Source organism: Chiloscyllium plagiosum, unplaced genomic scaffold (assembly GCF_037043375.1).
Source record: "Chiloscyllium plagiosum isolate Xiang-an unplaced genomic scaffold, Cpla_swu_hap1 HiC_scaffold_4, whole genome shotgun sequence".
In the NCBI taxonomy this organism is placed as follows: domain Eukaryota; kingdom Metazoa; phylum Chordata; class Chondrichthyes; order Orectolobiformes; family Hemiscylliidae; genus Chiloscyllium; species Chiloscyllium plagiosum.
This window is the reverse complement of record NW_028270142.1, coordinates 100,162,346-100,183,474: the sequence shown is the minus strand read 5'-3', so window position 1 is coordinate 100,183,474 and position 21,129 is coordinate 100,162,346. Positions and strand designations below refer to the sequence as shown.

Below are 21,129 nucleotides of genomic sequence, written 5' to 3'. Positions count from 1 at the left end.
CTAAATGCATTGTTAAGACTTCCTTAATAATAGATTCCAAGGGACTTCTAATGACTGATATCAGACTATGTGGCCTGTAGTTCCCAGTTAACTCCTAATTTCTTGAAAAGTGACTTTATATTTGTCAACTTCCAATTTTATTTCCAGTCAAATTTGGACTGTTCCCAAACATAAAGAAGGTTTGGAAAATCACGTGCAATTCATCCATTAACTTACAGCTGTTCATTTCATACCTATTATGTAGACCATCAGTTCCCGAGCTTTGTCTACATCCAAGAGCTGAAAACCATTATTATAATTTATACCCAAGGCCATAGTAGAATTGTTTCAGAGGCATAGCATTTAAAGTCCAATTGCTAAAACTAAAACCGCAAGTTCATAGGGAAAAAAAAAAAACAAGCTTTGGTAAACATCCAAAGGCTGAAAATTAAATCATTAAAATAATACAAAATGTTATTACAGATAATTACAACTCAAAAGGTAACTATTACGTTTTTTTGTAACTAGGTCTCTATAATGGCAATTAAATCTAAACCATTTACCTTTCTAAGATTAGATTAGATTAGATTCTCTACACAGTGTGGAAACAGGCCCTTCGGCCCAACAAGTCCATACCACCCTTCCGAAGAGAAACTCACCCAAACCCATTCCCCTACCCTATATTTACCCCTGACTAACATGGTGGGCAATTTAGCATGGCCAATTCACCTGACCTGCACATCTTTGGATTGTCGGATGAAACCCACGCAGACACAGAGAGAATGTGCAAACTCCACACAGACAGGAACCTGGTGCTGTGAGGCAGTAGTGCGAACCACTGAACCACCGTGCCAACCTTTATTTGTGATAAAAATGTATCTATCTTATCGGGCATCATTCAGGTAGAGACTCTAATTTCATTTCGTACAACTATTCCCTGCATGAATCTTACTCAGTAATTTCCAACCATTGTTAAACTTGTTATCTATCTCGGTTTGTCTTTACCCATATTGCTACATTATTCTACATATGTGTGGTTCTCTCAACAGCACACTAGCAAATTGCAAATAATTAATAGACAATTAATTGTACTGTTCAGTATTTCAGTTTGAATACTAACTCAACACTTTTCAGCGAAGCATTACTTCTGATTCAGTTTATGATGTAGGTTCATACGTGGACCACAACAACTGAAATCTCACCCCCCCTCCATTCCAAAGGTCATTGCCTCTTCAGAGAAGATTCTTGGCCCTGGCAATGGAGAAGGGTCATGGCTACAGGGAACAGCATCTGTCTGCTGACACTTCTATCCCATATCACTACCACACTCCCTTCCGTTCATCATTACTGGGATATTGCCTGCACCTTATTTTGTGATCAAAACTTCAGACCTTCCCTTTTTCCACACAGGTCACATGTGTTATTGGAAGTGCCATTAGGTAAGATGACTATGGAGCCTTTTTTTTTGTTCGCGGCTTTTATTTTACAATTTTGACAAAGAGAAAGCTCTGAAAGAATATAGCAGATGGATTGAAAAGTAAGAACTGCACATTCAGCTCAAGTGATTTTGTTAGTGTTAATTAATTCACTCTTGTCCAAATGGCAGAATGGGTACCACATAGCATTAGTGGCTGTTTAATGTCACAACCTGCCGACACCAGAATTAACTGACAAATTCTCAGTTCAGTAGAATCTACAACAGTAATTTTTACAGCCTCTATTGTTGGATCTGAAAACTATTAAACATACGGTCGGTAATATGGCTTTATATTTTCTTATTAACCTGTTCAGAGATGTTATTACACAACTCTGGAGCAGTTGGGACTTGAACCCAGGTCTCCTGACTCAAAAGGTAGGAACACTACAGCATGCGTGGAGTGAGTGAGTTAGTGAGTGAGTAAGAGAGAGACCATGAGGAGTCACATAACTGGTATGAAACTAACTATCTTACCTGTTGATCAGCAAATGAGCTGAATTCAGGATTAGACTGAAAGATGGTAGTGTCAGTCATGGGATCATGGTGACAGACCCTTTGAAAGTGTTTTGCAAGCCCTCTGCTTGGGAATCACTACTCTAAATAGCTACTCCACTTGCAAACATTCACTCAGAAATTCCTGACTTTTAAAAGTGACTGATGAAATAATAAACTTTAGATCCATTCCTTGTGTTTCCAATTTTCCTTCAAGTGTCACCATCTTTTCGCTCACTTCATTCCTTTCAGTAACACCACAAATTAATCTTGTAGATGATACATGTTCTAAAATCCCTGAATCATCTCACTACACTATTGCTCCTGCACCCCTCACCATTTCTCAAAGCAATCTACTTACGGCCTCTTCCTTCCTTATCAATTCTTCCTCAGGCAGCTCATGCCTGGTCACCTCTGTATTGGTTTTAATGACTCACTCTACTCCCAGCTACACAGCAAGCAATATATCAGCTCTACTTACTGATATCACTGTTTTCTGATACCGAAGGCATAATGTTGTACGTTGGAAGTGAGGGAGCTGTAGGAAACTGATGGAGAACTCCAGCTGACTGCCGAAAGGAGATATCTTCCTGATGGGAGGACAAGGAATGTGGTTCTGGATTCATAGCCTGGCATACAACAGAAACAAATTAAATGGGGAAACAAAAAGACAGAAAACATGATTTAAACAGATACCAAATCACTTTAGTATTAGTAAAGTGTGAAAGGTCTGAAGTGCTAAAACATTATCTACCAATTCATGTAATGTTATATAACAATAAATCTGTCTCTGGTAACAACAGATAAGTTTTTAAATCGGACTGTTGACAGGTTAGTGATCTGGCAGCCAGCAAGGCCATTACATGTGTGGCTATTTCTCTGCTGATCAATAGGAAAGAATCACTCACACATCATGCTACAGGTGCTTTCCACAGCACAGGAAGCTAATGCTCTCTGAACACTTTATTTACAGCAGCTCTGTAACCTAAAAGAACTGTAATGCTCACAAAGCAAACAAGGTCAACAAACCTGAAATACTTACTGCTTGGATAGAACAGAATAAGCAGAAACATAAAAAGTTAAGAAAACTGATCTTGGGACCAGCATCAGCCTAGAAAAGGGACAAACCGAAAAATGAAGAGGGGAGTATGATAAGGCTGTGTACAGTTAACAACGTTATTCAACCAGCACACAGAAAAAACTCAGAAAAAATATTATACAGCAAGTAAAAGCTAAATGTTTAGACTATGGGTTGAGTATGAACTCCAACATTAAATGCTGATGTGGAAGAATGTATAAGAAATTAAAATTAAGATTTCAGTGGATTGTATCACACTGGAACAAGTCGATATGTTTGTCTACTTAGGACAAATAATAAGAGAAGATGGCAGATATGACGTAGAACATAGAAGGAAGACAGAGTTAGCCAGACATTATGTTGTGAAGAAGAAGAATCGGTGACCAACAAGGAAACTTGAGTTCATAACCAAGAAACAAAACTAATAAGATGCTACATTCTTTTATCTTTCTGTATGCATTAGAAACCTCATGGACAAATTAAGAGGTATTTCAAATTGCAAGAACAAATAAAAACTCTAAAAATTATATTTGGATAAGAAAACACCAGTACTTTGGCCATTTGATCAGAGGTGAAAAGCTATAGATCTTTTCTGGAAGACAAAGAGGATGGCAGCAGAAAGAATTAGGAATAATTGGATGATAGGTGTAATAAAGTAGTTGCAGATAAGCTAAGGTGAATGTGTGAGGACTCCCCCTCTCCCCATCCCAATTTGTTTACTGAGAACATGGTCCTCACTGGTTTGCCCTCCCCAGTGGTGCCCTTCAGAGCTGACAATGACTTGATTCTCACCTGTATCAACTGTATCCTTAACTAATTAGAATTAACAGCAACTTAGGGATATTTCTACATTTCCTTCAGTCTTGAAAGGAGCACCACGACTGTTTTATTATTTTCTCATGTGGGTTCTTTGGGTCTTGCTACGAGGTCAGGCCAGATGACTTGATTGTTAAACTATATTTATTGCTTCATCAGACATGATTGTAAGTTACAGAGCAAGATTCTCTGACATATAGGATCCAATTTCATAACAACACGAACACTTAACTAGTGAAGTCACATGACATTACAACTTATCTTATTGCTTTGTTATTCATGAAACGATAACACAACAGCATCTTCACTCATAAGAACTCCCTTTAACTGCACTGATAAATTTGAGAAATTAATCAGGCATAATTCATTCCTGGTGCAAAGCCATAAGGTATTTTAGTTTCAATACTAACTTCTCTAGTTACATTTTCAAATAGTTTTCATTATAGCTTTTATAATATGTTGCAACTGGGCCAACTGTTTCCTCAATTTTAAATTCTCCTTTAAGTTGTACAAAACAAGGCCCACAATAATATGCCCCATTCCCCTCCAATTTCTGCTTTATGACGACATGTACATAACAGGAACTATTCTTATCAAGAGTCTAATGTCAAAGTACTTTAAAAAATACTTCAGGTTCACTACACCTTTAAAAGAAACAGATACCAGAAGTAAAATAAATGTTTATTACCTGTACTGGTATATTAAGTGACTTCAAATCTCCATTGACTTTTTCATATGATGCTGAAAACGTGTTTGAATTAAAATTCCCCTATAATTGCAAAAGAAAAATAAAAAACTAAATTTTGTTTCAATCATAATTAAATGTCCTACTGATTTTACCAGAATACTAAACAATAAATGGGGAGGCAATGGCCCAGTGGTATTAATCACTGTTAATCCACAGACCCATGTAAGTTTTGGGGACCCAGATGTGAATCCTGCCACAGCAGATAGAGGAATCGGAATTCAATAAAAATCTGGAAAGAAGAGTCTCATAAACGGCTATTGTTGACTGTTGAGAAAAATCCATCTGGTTCAGGAATTATCTTTAGGGAAGGAAACTACAATGTTTTTACCATCCTCACCTGGTCTGGCCTACATGTGACTTCAGACCAACAGCAATGTGGCTGACTCTTAACTGCCCTTTGGGCAATTTGGGATGGACAATAAATGCAGGCCTAGCCAGTGATGCTCTCAACCCGTGAAAAAAAAAAGAGAACACTTAACCATACGGACAGTAAGTTAGTGATCCATGTTGGCATCAGCAACTGAGTTCTGTTTCTGCAGCCCATATGGATTGCAAAGTAAAATAATTTTAATGTACACTCAATTGGGATTAAATCCTTATACTGATGCTGTACCCAACTTTCATCCAAGGTACTGGACATGCAACCTGCAACTAACTTTTACTTTGCTTTAAAATGCATCAAGCATCATAACTCTATTGACAAGATATTCACAAGACTGCACCAGGTTACAAGATAATTACAAATGAGTAAAGCCATTCAGTCCATCTTACTTACACAACTTCAAAATAACAATGTTTCCTATCGACTGTATTGAACTGTTTCTTAAAAGGACTCTTGTTTATTTTTTTCTTGCCTCCACTGTTCTAATTGGATTCTCTTTTGACGTATCACCCATTTATTGGAATGAAGGAGTATGTCCTGATAAGTTGCAAAGTTAGCTTTTATCATGTTAATCTGTGTATCCTTTAGCTCCATTCTTCTAATTCAGTAAAAGGTGAGCAAGTATCCAGATTTATTTTTCTTTTACTTTTCTCCCAAAAAACCTCTCAGATACCTCCTATCCAGGTTGCAATGTCATTTCTCACCAGGGATCTCTATCTGCCACCTCTCCCCTGTACATCAATTGTTCTGATACATCAGTGTATCGAGAAATGTAAAACAAGTTGCTGATTCAAGTGAATACAGCACTAATTACATGTTATGTATAACTGTCAACATGAAACCTAATTCTAATCCAGGGGTGTTGTGACACTGTGATAATGTCCCAACTTTGGACCTGATGGTCTGGGTTTCAATCAAACCTGCCATGGAGGTGTGTGATAAAACATTCAAACAGGCTCATTTCAAAACCTAAAACTTAACTGCAGCAGAGGATAGCATCCCTACCCTGGGCCTCAAGATCCAAGTTCAAGTTCAACTTAAAATCTGATGGCCACAGGGGTTAATTAGTAGGAATTCCAGGGGCTAATTTTAAAAAAAAACTGACTGTTACATACTAACCCTAGCAATTAGCAGAGAAGCCCAACCCACTTTGAAAAAAAAATTAAAATCCACTTACTTTTACTCTTTTAAGTGATAAAACATCTTCAAGTACAGTCAGTTCATTAAATGCTCGAACCACTGGTTCCAATTCCATGAGACATTCTTTATAAACAGAAAGAGGTTTTAGATTAATGGTTTCTCATATTATCTTTAAATTTTGAAACCTAATATTTAATCTAAATCTTGTTTACTGGACACTAGAGAAATTTTTCTGTACACGATTACAGAGATTATGTGGCAGGGAAAGATTGTACGAGTTTAATTCAGTGCAATTCATCTGAAATCATCTACGCCAGTGTAAAAGTGAAAGGAATTCCACATATAAATTACATTTGAGCAATGACACTTCATCTTTCGCTAGTTTAAAAACCTTACATTAAAAGCCAGACCAAACTGTCCATGACCCAGATTGAATCGACTTTCATTGCAGCAACTCACCTACCCGGTGTCCAGTCCTTTGAGTCTTCACCAGTATTTGTGTCTGACTCTTAAGTGACCAGTTGAGGGCATGTTATCTTCCGGGCTGCATTCCACCCAAAATTTCAATTTGCAGGTGGAGTGAAAAGGTTGAGCTTCAGCCTTCCTGCTCAGAACTTAATTTCATGGAGGTAGGTGGCATGGTCTGGGATGCCACCACTCTGCACAATGAAATTGCCTTCCCACCTCCAGATCTTCCACTTTTGGGACTGAAGGTGGGGATCTCCAGACCTTGGGGATGGATAGGCAACCAGAAGCAGAGCCAGCAGTGCAGTGAAAATGACCAAATGAGACTTAGCTGAGCGAAGCTTTCTTGGGGAGTTATGGAGTTCGGAGATATTGCAGAGATATGAAGGACCAAGTCATGGAGGGAACTGAAAATTGGGATGTGGACTTAAGACATTGCTCGATGGGGTCAGTAAGTACGGGGGTGATGGAATGAGACATACAGCAGAATTTAATGCCACCTTTGAGGTGGTGAGATCTCTGGGTGATTGGGTGGGAGAGTGCTGAATGGAGATTCCATTAGCGTCTTGCTCTCTTGTAATTAGTTTCGGGTGCGACAATTATAGTCAACCCTTTCCATCCCAAGAACAACTGGGGGAAGGGGACTTCAACCCCTGTAGGTGCTCAATTCAGAAAGATGTCTAATGCTGGCCAGTTAGGTTCCTAGTTACCTTGGAATAACATCAAGTTTCCAATGGAAAGGCAAACCGGGTGACCCACCAGTTTAACCAAAGTCATCCCATTGTATAAGGATGACCTCCATTCAATGGAGAGCAGGCTTTAGGAACCCAGCCAGGAGTGTATTGAATCGGCTGGAGATAGCAATTGATTAAATGAAGGCTTCAGCGGATGGATTGAGGCAGGAATGAAGTCAGGGAATGCTATACAGCTTGAAATAGGTCATCTTACTGACAAAGCAGATCGTGGGAATCTCTCTTTTAGTGAATATACCAGAGTCAGAAATAGATGTTCAAATATTTCATTTCCCAATGCTTTGACAGGTTGGAAACACGTATTTTAAAAAATAAACAACTTTGTAAAAGAACTTCTAAATAGTATAAAAAAAAAAGGGAAGGTCTGCAAGTATTCTTCCAATAGAATTCTCTATTGTTGTAAGCAACAGTACAGGCCATGCCGACCAGATAACCACAAGTTCTGTAAAGTCTGTGATTCAACAGTTCCTTAATATAGAGGAGAGTAAAGTTTTTCCATGTGAAAAAAATTGACATTTTAATCACAATGCAAATGAAAAAAAAAGGAGCATATAATTAAATAATATTTTCCACAGATCTTGTTTAAGTGCTGGTGCATAAATGATTTCATTTTCAATCCAGTTTAGTGATAGAGTGCTCAGGAATGTTTGTTTTGGCTGATTTAATCACCAGTAGAAATACAGATATTCAAAAGACTCTGTTTTTCAAAGATGCAGCAAAATGTATGGCAAGGATGTCAAGACTTTAATAAGGTCAAATGTGGCTACACCAACATTTTCAAAACAACTTCAAGTCATCACATTGATTTAATGCAATGTGTTTTGGAATCATAGCTTGATGACTCAGTTTACAGGAAATTGTAGATATTAAATTGGTCTGACAAGGAGGGAGTAATAAGTCAGTGATTTGATTGGATTTAAGAGAGACCAACTCCAGGAGGAAGTGGCTTTTCTGTCTCAGAGGATGAAAGAAATATGCTGGGCAAATAAATTTAAAAGCAACTGAAATCAGGAAGATATTCATTGTTACTTTGAAGGTTGTAAACCCTCACAGAATTGCAAGATTGAACACAGCATCTAGGGTGAGGTTCAGTGGCCACTAGAGATACCAAAGAAGTGACAGTGAAGGGCAATTTAACTGAAACTTGAAATATGAAAATGGTTCACTAGTTGTTTTAAAACATCATGGAGGGGGAGCAATGAGGAATTACCTTTGATTTAAGAGGTGGATGCAAAATGAAGACTTTATGGTGATGAGCTGAATGCAGAAATCTTGGAAAAGGAAAAAAAGATCATAGGCACAGCATCAGTGTCAATCTAGTGCTGGAGTAATGCCACTTTATTGGTATGTAGTGGAACTATACAACAGGAAGGGTACTTCATACTTCAGCAAGATTTCAGCCAGTTTGGTCAGGCTCTGGATGCAACAACGTCAGCTGGGTTATGTTCATGGATGGGAAAGCCCTTGCTTGCAAGGAGACCCACATTCTGGAGAATGATAAGATGAGTGAGAGTGATTGAAGGTTGGCTATAGGGTGTCCATTAGACCATGAGAAATAGGAACAGGAGTGGGCCATTCAGCACCTCAAGCCTGCTTTCAATATGATCATGGCTGATCGAACATTCTTCACTTTGTTTAATTTTCTGCCCTTTCCCATAAACTGTGATTCCCATTATTGATCAAGAACATATCAATATATCTCAGCTTTAAATATACCCAAGAACTCTTCCCCCACAGCTCTCTGTGGCAAGGAGGTCCAAAGACTCTCAGCCCTCAGGAAAGAAATGCCTCCTTATCTCAGTCTTAAATTGGCACCCCTTTATTCTGAGACTATGCCCTCTGGTCTGAGAAGCGCCCATGAGGGGAACATGCTCTCAGCTTTTACCATATCAAGCATCTTAAGAATCTTATATTTTACTGAGATCACCTCTCATTCTTCTAAACTCTAACGAGTAAGTCCCAATCTGTTTGCACATAAGACAATCCTTCCATACCAGGAATCATCTTAGTGAACTTTCTCTGAACTGCCTCTAATGAAATGATATATTTCCTTAAATAAGAGGACCAAAACTGCATTCCAGATGTGGTCTCACCAACACCTTTTACAGTTTTAACAAAGACTTCCTTACTCTTATACTTTAACTCCTTTGAAATAAGGGCCAACATTCCATTAGCCTTCCTGATTACCTGCTGCATCTGTGTGCTAACTTTGTGTTTCGTGCACAAGTATCCCCAAGTCCCTTAGACTTGCAGCTTTCTAAAGTTTCTCTCCAATTAAATAGTATTCTGCTCTTTTGATCTCCCTTCCAAAAGGGACAACTTCATATTTTTCTACATCATACTCCATTTGCCAACTTTTTGCCCACTTACTTAACTTGTCAAATATCTTGCTGCAAACTGTTGCATCCCTCTCAAAACTTGCCTTTCTACCTTTAGGTTAGTTCAGTTGGCTGGATGGCAGGTTTGTGATGCAGAGAGATGCCAACAGTGTGGGTTCAATTTCCACATGTGTTGAGGTCATCATGAAGGTCCGATGTTCTCAACCTCACCCCCTCAGCTGAGCAATAATGACCCCCTGGTTAGAACACCACCAAATCTCTCTTCCTGATGAGAAAACAGTTAGAATATTCACCTTGAAAAGGAAGGAAGGTATTTTGGATTCTGATCCAAGAGAATCAGTCACCAATTCCATATTTGGAGTTTTGTCTTGCTATGAAAGTCAGTTTTATTGAAACACATGCAGTTGGGTTTGACCAGGAATCAGATAATGGGTCTAGAATTTACTAGGAGAAGTGGAATGTTGTTTAAACTAAGACAATAACAAATCACACTGAACTAATAATGTGAACCAAGCCATGACTAAATCAGGCAAGAGTTGAAGAATGGCAGTTGATAGTGATTTAATGACCCTATGCTTGTACCATGTTGGGTGGTTGCAAATAACAATGTCTTATTCTCCTCACAAACTGCACATTTGCAGCAACTTACTAATAAAGGAAGGCCGTTCATTAGGGTTTTGAGACCAGCCGCTAATCATCAGCCCAAGTAGTGTTTCCCGGTTGGGGATGTCCAGTGATAAACTCTCCTCACTGGTGTCAGGTCGGGAACCCTGCAGTACACTGAACATGACCTGCACTGGGTTTGTAGCATCTAGGAAAGAGAGAATTACAAAGGAGAAACTTAACTGACAGTGTAAGCTAACACTTTTTCATATCAATTGAAATTTTCAGGATCTTAATATTAGCCAAAGGAAAATATTTTACATTCAAAATGTGAAAAAGTTAGAAAATGGAGTAAAAGACTATAGAGGTAAGAAATGTAGCTGCAAAATTACATTTCACATAAAGTATTCCATATTTTACATCGCTGATGCCATGTTAACTGAATAGAAGTTGTCTTATGCAGACATTTTGTTTAAAGTATCAACAATATGATTTCGCGAACAAAATATTCATTGTTATCAAAACACATAATACAGCATTAAATACTCATCACTGTGGTTGGACAAAAGTTGCGAATGCCGTAATTATGCAATTTTTCAAATTACCTTTAATAACAAGGATGAATTAACGGCAAGCGCAATTGTACTTTCCACAAATTTCCAAAGCACTCACAGCTGATGAGGCTGTTCAGAAGCATTTAAAAATTCACTGATGTAATGCAGCAGTCAGTCAATTTGCATATAGTGAAATCTCTCAAATGAGGGGAAAGAAAGAGATTGCACAATTTTGTTTTTGGTGACGTTGGCTCAGGGACAAATGTTAGCCTGAATACTGAGAATATATCTTTGAATAGTGTGATAAGCATTTGAGAGAATAGACTAGGTTTTAGCTTGACACCTCATCTGAAAGACAGCACTTGCTGCACTCCCTTCAATACTTTGCTGCAGTGTTGGCCTAGGTTATTCACTCAAATCTCCAGCAACAGGGGTCAGCCTTTCAGCATCAACCCAGTCAAAACACTCAATCAAATGTTTAAAATAAGATTGTGTCTCATTCTCACAAAATCCAGAATATAGAAAAATCACATTCCATAGCTCCTTACAGGACAACTGTCTTATCTCCAGAAAAAGAGGAGTGATTTTTTTCCTTGCATCTCCTCAAAAAGTAAATATATCTTTCCTTATGTAGAGAGGCCATAGCTGCACATAGTAGTTCAAGTGAAGACACACCAAAGTCTTATATAATTGTAGCAAGACTTCATTAGCTTTGCATTCAAAACCCTAGCAATGACAGTCAAAAATTGTCTTGCTCATTACTTTCTGTACCTTCATATTAATTGTGTTTTGAGATCCAAAACCTTCTGAATAACATTTCATGAATTTCTTTCATAATTTACAAAATATTCTGTTTTTCTAGCCTATCAAAATGAGTGACTTCATATCCCCCCACAAAATATTCCATCTCATTTTCTTATTCATTCATGTAGTTTTTCAATAGCCCTTTTCAAATTGCAATCTCATGTTATTTTCACAGCTTGCCTTATGACAGCAAACTTGAACACATTCCATTTCATCCTTTCATCGAAGTCATTAACAGATTGTAAATGACCAACTCTCTGCTCTGATGCGAGCAGCACCACAATAGCCTGAAACATGAAGGTAAGGGGTTTGTTGCTACTGTGTTTACAACCTTGAATCAATCCTCCAGCTATGCAAACAAAGAACTCAAATTCATGGGCATTTATCATGTGCAACAGCTTTTGTACGGCACACATCCTCCGGGTGCTCCAGTTTCCTCCCACAATCCAAAGATGCGCAGGTCAGGTGAATTGGCCATGCTAAATTGCCCAGAGTGTTAGATGCATTAGTCAGAGGGAGATGGGTCTGGGTGGGTTACTCTTCGGAGGGTCGGTGTGGACTGGCTGGGCCGAAGGGCCTGTTTCTGCAATGTAGGGAATCTTAAAAAAAATTACTGAATTTCTAAAGAAAATTTAAAAATACTCCTTCCTTCCTAACCTGCCGGTAACTTCCTCAAAAAACTCACAACGGATACGGTATTCATGGTTTCCTTTTCATAGAGCAATACTAACTGTGCACTGCCACATTTGGATTTTTTAAATTGTCCGATTAAGAAACTTTCTAATCGTCTTGCGCAGAGATGCTGGCATATACCTCTGGAGGCAGTGGGATTAAACCCAGATCTCCTGGCTCAGATGCAGGGACACTACCACTGTGCCCCAACAGCCATCCAAAATGTTGTGTTGCCATTCCTTACTGATTCTTCTAGCTTTCTCTCACTCAGGCTGCCTGACCTGTGGTTCCTATTGTTCTGATAATTAAATATGTTGATGATTAGAAATTGATGGATTCAAACGTATCAATTACATTTTTAGAGGATAAAGTTAGCAGAAGGTCTGAAATGAAAATTGAATGGAACCAACCTTCAAATGGCTGTTTTCTTGAAAGGACTTCCCACATTATTATTGAATAGCTACAAAAAGGGAACAAAGCATATTTAAGCACAGGCTTTACGAGCTAACAAAGCATAAACGTTATTTCCCTTTGTTACTTGTGTAACAATCACTCTGCATATGCTCTTCCTGAAGCAACTTAAAAATGTAGAAATGCAGCAGAATATTTTTAAAAATAAATTTTTTCAGGAACACTGATTGGAAAATGTTAAAACAGTTTAGCATATTTGAAATATTTAAACCGCATATTTCCAGTTAAGGTCAGTTACAAGAATAGAAATTGAATATTGCACAAAAAGATATATTGCAAAATCTTTTCATCCTGCACTTATCTAGCAATTTTCCTGATGAGTAAGAGACAACATATTTCCGCAACATCTCCCTCTTTTCAGCAATATGTAAAATTTAAGATACTCTGCTTATTAGCTGCTTGATAAGAATTGAGCTGATGTGGCTTTGTGGACTTGCTTGGTAGTCCTGGGATGTTATCAGACTTTACCCACCCACTTCTTTTTGCCCTGTTGACAAAGGGATTGTGGAGATAGGTTTTTGAGGCTGCATTATATCTGGATGAGATGAGCTCAATAGGACTAAGTGACTCTTCTCTTGCTCCTTCTCATGGAATGTGTGATCTTGAAATATAAATAAAAAGGGGGGAGGCCTGGTCAGACTTGGTCACAAGATATAGCATTTTCTTCAATTGCCTCTGGTTCCACTGACGGAAAATATTATGCGCAGGGAAAGTTAGCCGGTTGTAGGAAGGGATCAATTACAGTTGGAGTGTAACCTGATGTCAGGCTCAGAGGGAAGGATTCCTGTACCCCTCTTGGCCCATGTGCAATGTTGGAAAAACACTCTTGGAGCACTGCTCCAAAAGCTTGGTGATTTTAAAGAAACGTTTTGGACCATAACCTGGTGTTGTTTGACTTCTGACTTTGTCCACCCCAGTGCAACATTGGCACCTCCACATCACGGAAAACCCTCACCTACTGGATTGGCCTGCTTCTACTTTCCTTTAGTTGCTGGGGTTCCTGAGCCTTGGGAACCCCATATTGTAGCCATTAAATTTCAAATAACTCCTAAAGTTTGAGGTAGAGAGCCTCATTAAAATTAGGGTACATCCAGATTTGTCAGTCTAGAACAGGTTACTCACTCAGATTTCTCTAAACCTGCCCTGGTTCAATATGATCTGGCATTTTTCTGAGAGGTTTTGTATATTTACTGAATTGAGACAACACTGGAAGGCAATGGCATAGTGGTAATGTCACTGGGCTAGTAACAGAACCCCAGACTAATATTTTGGTCCTAAGGGTTCAAATCCCACCATGGCAGATGATTGAAGTGTAAATTCAGTAAATATCTGGAATAAAATGCTAGTCTAACGATGGTCATGCAACAACTATAAACACCTATCGCTAATGCCCTAGAAGGGATGTTAGACCCACAGCTATGTGGCTGCCTCTTGATTGCCCTCTGCGGAATTAGGGATGGATCCAACATCCTATGAATGTGTTTTTTTTTTTAAAATCCCCTTCCTAGTGTTAAAAGGACACATCACTACATTGATTCACAGTGAGCTTTTAGCTAATGGTTGCATTCCTATCTCTTTGCAATAAAGATACACTATTTGAACCCTGCTCTGACTATTTCCAGTGACTGGCAATCCGAAATCTGGATCTTAATTCGAGGCAATCTCTTCTGGGATCCTCCTGGTTAACAGATGTAATTGCTCTCTTCTCGTCACATTTGTCATGACAGTCCACAAATTGTCCCAAAATCCCAGGCCTATCATCCCCTACCATTGGTACATTAAAAAAAAGTTATGATCGTGGAAAATGTGTTCGTGTCGTGGCCAGCCTGCAAATATATTTTCCTATTCAAAAACACCACTTTATACTTTTAAAGATTAGACTATTGCCTAATTTACTGATTCATAGATAGATGTTTTTACTTCCACTGGAAACACACTAACAGCTAAAATAAGTCAGAAAGTCTCAGTACAGTCAATGAGGCTGAAATGATAAAAAATATAAAGATTCATTTCTGAAAGCATAACTGTGGCTACATATATCTCAGCTTGTCAAATATAGCAAACTACAGGAACTCTTCAAAAATGTATAGAACTGTAAACACTAAATGAGGAACTTAAAATTATGATGGCATGAAATCTTGCCAATTACATGAAACATTTCTAACTGGGAAATTGCACGACTGCGGAACTCTGAGCTGACATGACTCAGAAATTCAAACTTCAGGTTTTTTTCCTACTTTGTTTTGCCTGTCCCAGGAGGTTGTATGGCTATGTGGGAGTGGAAGGAGATACTTTCCATGTCGGGATGCAAGTCTCAGTAGAATGGTTCATTTTTTCCCTGTCCTTATTTCTACGTTCATTTGTGTAAGTGATCAAGATGGTTAGAATCTAGAAAATTGTCAGAGAGGCCGAGAAAGAATCCCAGGTGAGTGAAACCATGGGTTAAAAAGGATTTGGATAAACACTGAAGAAGTAAATCATTGAAGTGTTGGTGTGAATTAGGGAGTCCACTGGGGAGGAGCTATGATGCTCTTGCAGAGAGTTAAACAGAATCTCAGGACTGTTACAGAACAGAAGGAAAACATTCAGGCTATCACGTCTGTACCTAGTTCCAAGTCAAAAATTCACAGAACATTATTTCCTGACCATAGTCTGATTGCCTGCTCCATGCTGTAACCATATCAGAATGATTCTTCCTTTGATACACAAGCACATTGTAGCCTTTAGGAATGGTCAATTAGTCTTTGAGAGAAGGGGGGTTCCAGGGTGAGTTGGCTGCTGACTGGACTCCTTCGTGACTAACCATACCTTGCGATTCCATAAGACTAGAATGAGAGGAGACGAAGAACTGCTTGAAAATGGTCTGAGGGGTGTATACCTTGATCTATTGGTCCGCATGGAGGAGAGAGAGGGAGAGAGAGGGAGAGAGAGAGAGGGAGAGAGAGAGAGAGAGAGAGGGAGAGGGAGAGAGAGAGAGAGAGAGAGAGAGAGAGAGAGAGAGAGAGAGAGAGAGAGAGAGAGAGGGAGGGAGGGAGGGAGGGAGGGAGAGAGAGAGAGAGAGAGGGAGAGGGAGAGGGAGAGGGAGAGGGAGAGGGAGAGGGAGAGGGAGAGAGAGAGAGAGAGAGAGAGCGAGAGAGCGCGAGAGAGCGTGAGAGAGCGCGAGAGAGAGAGAGAGAGAGAGAGAGCGAGAGAGAGCGCGAGAGAGAGCAAGAGAGCGAGGAGAGAAAAAAAACAGAATTTTGAAGATTCACTCTGACCTCTCCAGACTGTAGTTTGACTGCCACGCAGTTAACAATGTGGACCTCCTTCTATCTTAACATCAATATTACAGTCTGGTGCTGGAGAATTCAATCAGTCATGGTTTTTGCGTTGGTACATTCTGCATGGTTTTACCAAGAGCCTCAATGGCTTGGATCGTGCTTACAGTATGTTGACAGCAAGATTCAATTTAACATTTTAACCAAATCTTTATTGCCAGTGCAGAATAAGAGAGGGGTGACTTAGTCAAATCCATGCATCATATTACAAACATAAAACGTCAGAAGGCATGAACAATAACTTAGTTGCCTCAAATGGCAAACTATCTGCGAGCAAATTCTTTCCAAGAAAATAAATGCCTCACACCAGAATGTGGTGGTATTAAAATGTTAATTTGATACTATCCAAAACTGACCTAATATTAGGAGGATATGAACTAGAACAAAATGAACCACACACCAAATTCTGAAATCTTCTAGTCTTATGCAGGTAACAATAATGAGTGAACCATTCAAAACAAATATTTTATTCAGTTCCCATGTTTTAAGAAATCATCTCACTGTACCTGTACATGTCATGTTTCACATCTGCACGTTTTGCTTTGTTCGGCTCATACTGCTCTGGAGCCATGTAGATAACAGTTCCTCCAGCTGTGGGGGATTTAAGGCCTGAAGATTTACTCATGGTTAAACGTCGCCATTTTGACATCCCAAAGTCTGCAATCTAAACAAAGAACACACATTCATCTCTGAACTCAGCTAACCAAACATGCTGCCATTTTAAATCACGGAAGTCAAATCATTGTTTAAATGGAAGAAAACCACAAGGTGAACTTGTGACATGATTTAAGAGCATGGGGACATCAGAGCACTGTAAAAGGGATATGAAGGAAACTAAAAAGCCATTTCAGTGAACAATTATTTTTTAAATCCATTCATTAATGGGACGTTGAAAGTTTGCCTTATCAGCAGTACCAACACCCAATTTTAAATGTTTTTGAGAGTATGCACTGTTTTCTTGAACGGCTGCAGTCCATGTGCTAAAGACTCCCTCAGAGTTGTTACAGGAGTCTTGAATTATTATTCAACAATGACAAAGGAATAGTGATACATTTCCAAATAAAAGACTGTGTGTGACTTAGAGGGGAAGCATGGAGTTAATGCTTCTCCTGCAGCTGAAAGATTTGTCCTTCTCGGAGTAAGGCTGTGATTTGCAAAGTGTTGTCGCAAGTTGCTGCATGACACCTTGTGGATGGCACACCGTTCAAGCAAGTTACATCAGTGGTAAAATGGGTGAATGTTGAAGGTGGTGGATGGGTGCCAATCAAGTGGACTATTTTATCCTGTCCAGTGGTGAGCGTCTGGACCCATTTTTAAAGTCACATTCATACAGGCAAATAGACAGCATCACCTCACATTCCTGACTTATGCCTTGTAGATGGTGGACAGGACTTGGCAAGTTGGGAGCAAATATATTTGCCACAGGATTCTACATCTGTGACCTGTGCCTTTAACCACACAGTGTTTTATGGAACTGGTCCACTTCAGGTTATCGAATTTTTTAAATTATAGAATTCTTACAGTATGGAAACAGGCGCTTTGACCCAACAAGTCCACACTGACCCTCTGAAGAGTATCCCACCCAAATCTACCCCTAGCTAACCACCTAGTCTGCATACCGCCGAACACTATGGGCAATTTAACATGGCCAGTTCACTTAACCTCCACATCTTTGGATTGTGGGAGGAAACTGGAGCGCCCAGAGGAAACCCGCACAGAATGTGCAAACTCCACACAGACAGTTGCCAGAGGCTGGAATCGTACCCGGGTCCCTGGCAATGTGAGGCTGCAGTGCTAACCACTAAGGCATTGTTGCCCAACCATTTCTGATCAATGGTTGGGGTTTAAATGTTGGTAATGACCTTGAATATTATGCATGTATGACTTCAGATAACGAAGCAGTTTCCTCTGGTTCCAATGACCGCAAACCTACCAGAGTTTCTTACACAGTCAAATGCTGCCATGAAGGTAACCAGGTCATTCTATGCACAGAACTTTGAAACTCAATAGAGACAAAGAAGATACTGCTGTGATAAAGCAGAAGAGGACTGATTTGTGTTAACAACCAAGTTGGATGCTAGTGAGAATTCGCTTTCTGTTCAAAAGGAAGGAAGGAAAGGACCATACCATGGAAATCCTTGAAGATTTAAAAGAGCAGGGAGTCACCAATGTGGGCCTTACTAGTGAAAGCTGGATCTAGAAAACATGGGCTGGGTAGAGCAATGCATGCAAATAGCCCTCACCCCCGTCACGAGCAAACATCATGTCTCGCCATCCAACACCTGAGTGGAAAATGGGACCCTTAAGATCTAGACTTCAGTAAGGTCCTCACCGAACAACTCACTGTATTCTTCCAAAGTTAATGCCATACCATGTTGTTTGGTGAGGGAGCAGTGGGGGAGGGGTGTGGGTGTGTGGAATTTCCCACTATTACATTGATTAGTTAAAAACTAAATTATGAATTTAAGTTGAACATTCTCACAAGAAATAACATCAGGCAGAAACAAGAATAAATTCACAAATGAGATCATAACATAAAACTTAACCTCATCTTTGCACACCATTAACCCAAATTACTCATGTTTGCACAGCACCCATTGCACCATCATATGTGGCTCATCGCAGTGATGTTGGGAAATAGGTGAATCATTGAAAAATGAAAAATGGTCAAAAGAGCAAAAGGTAACAGCATTTTTACAACGGAGGTGGGAAATGGGAAAATGTTTTATTTTCAGGTCAGAAAGCCACTTTGGATAAGAAATTGCTTAAAAGTTCCAAGTCTCATGTAGTCTGGACCTTACTGGATATGGAGACAAGTTCCATGACTAAATAGACCAGTTGGGTGAAAAATAGAGCCAGGAGAGAAAAAAGTGTAGGACTGATGTATCATGCCCACTGCATGAAGAAGGCTGCTTGCTGTCATGATTACACTGATGTTTTCCACTGCACTAGGGCAATGTTTGACATCACAGCAGAGTCAGAGACCTAGAATGTGGGACAAAGCTATCCAACACTTCATTGATAACCTGGATCTGATACTGAAATCCACAAGGAAGAGAAAACAAATTATCTACCTGCAGCTGGTAGGATAATGTCAACAGGTCATATTAGTGTGTGTTCTTGCCATCTCCACACACTGTCTAAAGAAAAAGAGGAAAATAATAGACATTGACTCCAAGCCAGATGTCTGAGATAGTGACAGTAAAGCTGTTGCAATGTGGTAAAATGGGTAAAGGTGAGGGCTAAACCTCTGGGCAGATGCGCTTCCTTCATTGGAAAGATGACCCAGCTTGTGTCATCCTTGCATCTGGAAGCACAGGTTTCTCAAATCCTTTCCAATCCATGCCACACAACCTGTGTCAGAGGTTTCAACTGAGCCTTGACTGAATCAGGCAACACAAAATTCATGACAGCCTCGTGAGACCTTAATGCCTTGTGCCATGCTTGGCCATGTTATCATGAAACCAAGGCTCTTCATTGACTCTCCACTTCCTCCCACTTTTGTCCAGAGTGTTCAGGACCTTAAAGTGTGTACACACCTCTGTATGGCAATGTTGTGAAGAACTTAACACCTAGCAGCACAATGAACAAGATCCTTGCAGGAAGGCATCACTGGGCACCATCCAATCAGCCCATACATCAGAAACACATCTTGAGAAGCCCAGTGGCCTTTTCAACCATTACGCTAATGAGTAGTCCATTCTTTTTTGTGTCACCTCTGTGTCTCTGTCTGGTGCTCCGGTAAAAGGGTAAGCAATCCCTTGTTCTCTAGGATCCATCCACTTGTAGTAAAGATCTAAGGCAGCTAGTACTGGTGGAAGATAAATGGCTCATGGCACTTCTAGATGGGCAAACAGAAACGTAGAGCAAGTTCTTGTTGTGTTACAGCCCAGTTACGCATTGGCAGAGTGGGATGCCTTACTGTCGATGACACTGATGCAATTGATGATTGCCCTGCATCTGGTGGAAGTCAACAATAGTTCCAAACCCAATGTCCTCTGTCCTTGTGAGGCTACTTTTGTTGTGACCTTGATGCACTGTCCAGCTCTGGCAAAGAACGTATTGGTGACCAGCAAAGAAAATGCGTATGTATTGACGAGATGCCACTGAAGCCCACAGCTGATTGTTGGAAAAAATCTGAAGCAGGGACATTAAAGGCCACTTCTGATGGTCACTGGTAGGGTATGGTGACCAACTTGGAGAGATGAGAGGCCTGTGGATGACAGCACCTGCTTGGAGTGATGCAGGTTCCTGCAGCACTGGATCTCAGTCTGTTCAGTTTCATACAGTGAAGGTCTACTGTTTGTTGTGTCTATCTCTTCTCCCATATCCTCCTGCTGCCCAGACATCTGCCCTTCCTATTTAAGATATAGCTCCTCATTGCTGCAGACTAGAAGTCCAAGTTGTGCTTCCAGCATCTGTTGCTCTGTCCCTTTTAGGCTGGTGGATACCAGTTTTATTGCCAGCCTTAGATCTACTCCAATGCCCCCATGAAAACAGGGGATGCCAAACCCATGCAATACCCAAACATTGTCCACACTGCACATTACGTGTACAATGCTTCAGCAACTAGTAACCCTTCCTTTTGTTCCTCTGGCCATCTGAGGGAGTCAGGGAAATTTCTCAGGGCAGCCATACTCGCTCTCCAATCTAGATGGGCGAACTGAGCATTTCAGTTGGCCTCCATTTGGAAGGCACAAAGGATCACTGTCCTAGCCTCCCCCAAACTGGTGTGAGGATCAACATCTCTCCACTGACAACAACACAGTGGTAATTGTGAACCCTTGTCCTAGCTTTGAGTGGGGTTAGTCCAAAACTTCATCCCTCAAGAGTACCTTTCGGGGAAAGAAACGTGGCAGGACCCACCCTCCCATCCTGGCACCTTTCCCTGCCACCGCAGGAACTGCAAAACCTGCGCCCACACCTCCTCCCTCACCTCCATCCAAGGCCCTAAAGGAGCCTTCCGCATCCAAAGTTTTACCTGCACATCCACCAATATCATTTATTGCATCCGTTGCCCCCATTGCGGTCTCCTCTACA

At 40.1% G+C, this 21,129-nt stretch overlaps 1 protein-coding gene across 5 annotated transcripts in view; it reads right to left on the bottom strand.

The window, feature by feature from the left end:
• Positions 1-21,129, bottom strand: part of ripk2 (receptor-interacting serine-threonine kinase 2) — a 51,386-nt gene that overhangs the window by 6,286 nt on the left and 23,971 nt on the right. For 4 of the 5 annotated variants that reach the window (XM_087986522.1, XM_087986519.1, XM_087986523.1 and 1 more), the window contains exons 4-10: positions 16,596-16,753; positions 12,712-12,761; positions 10,318-10,479; positions 6,150-6,235; positions 4,531-4,611; positions 2,991-3,059; positions 2,430-2,577 (exon numbers count right to left, since the gene is read on the bottom strand). In XM_087986522.1, the coding sequence (XP_087842648.1) occupies positions 2,430-2,577; positions 2,991-3,059; positions 4,531-4,611; positions 6,150-6,235; positions 10,318-10,479; positions 12,712-12,761; positions 16,596-16,753 (754 nt within the window). The remainder of the gene's footprint in view (positions 1-2,429; positions 2,578-2,990; positions 3,060-4,530; positions 4,612-6,149; positions 6,236-10,317; positions 10,480-12,711; positions 12,762-16,595; positions 16,754-21,129) is intronic. The other variant, XM_087986520.1, reaches the window with a different exon arrangement.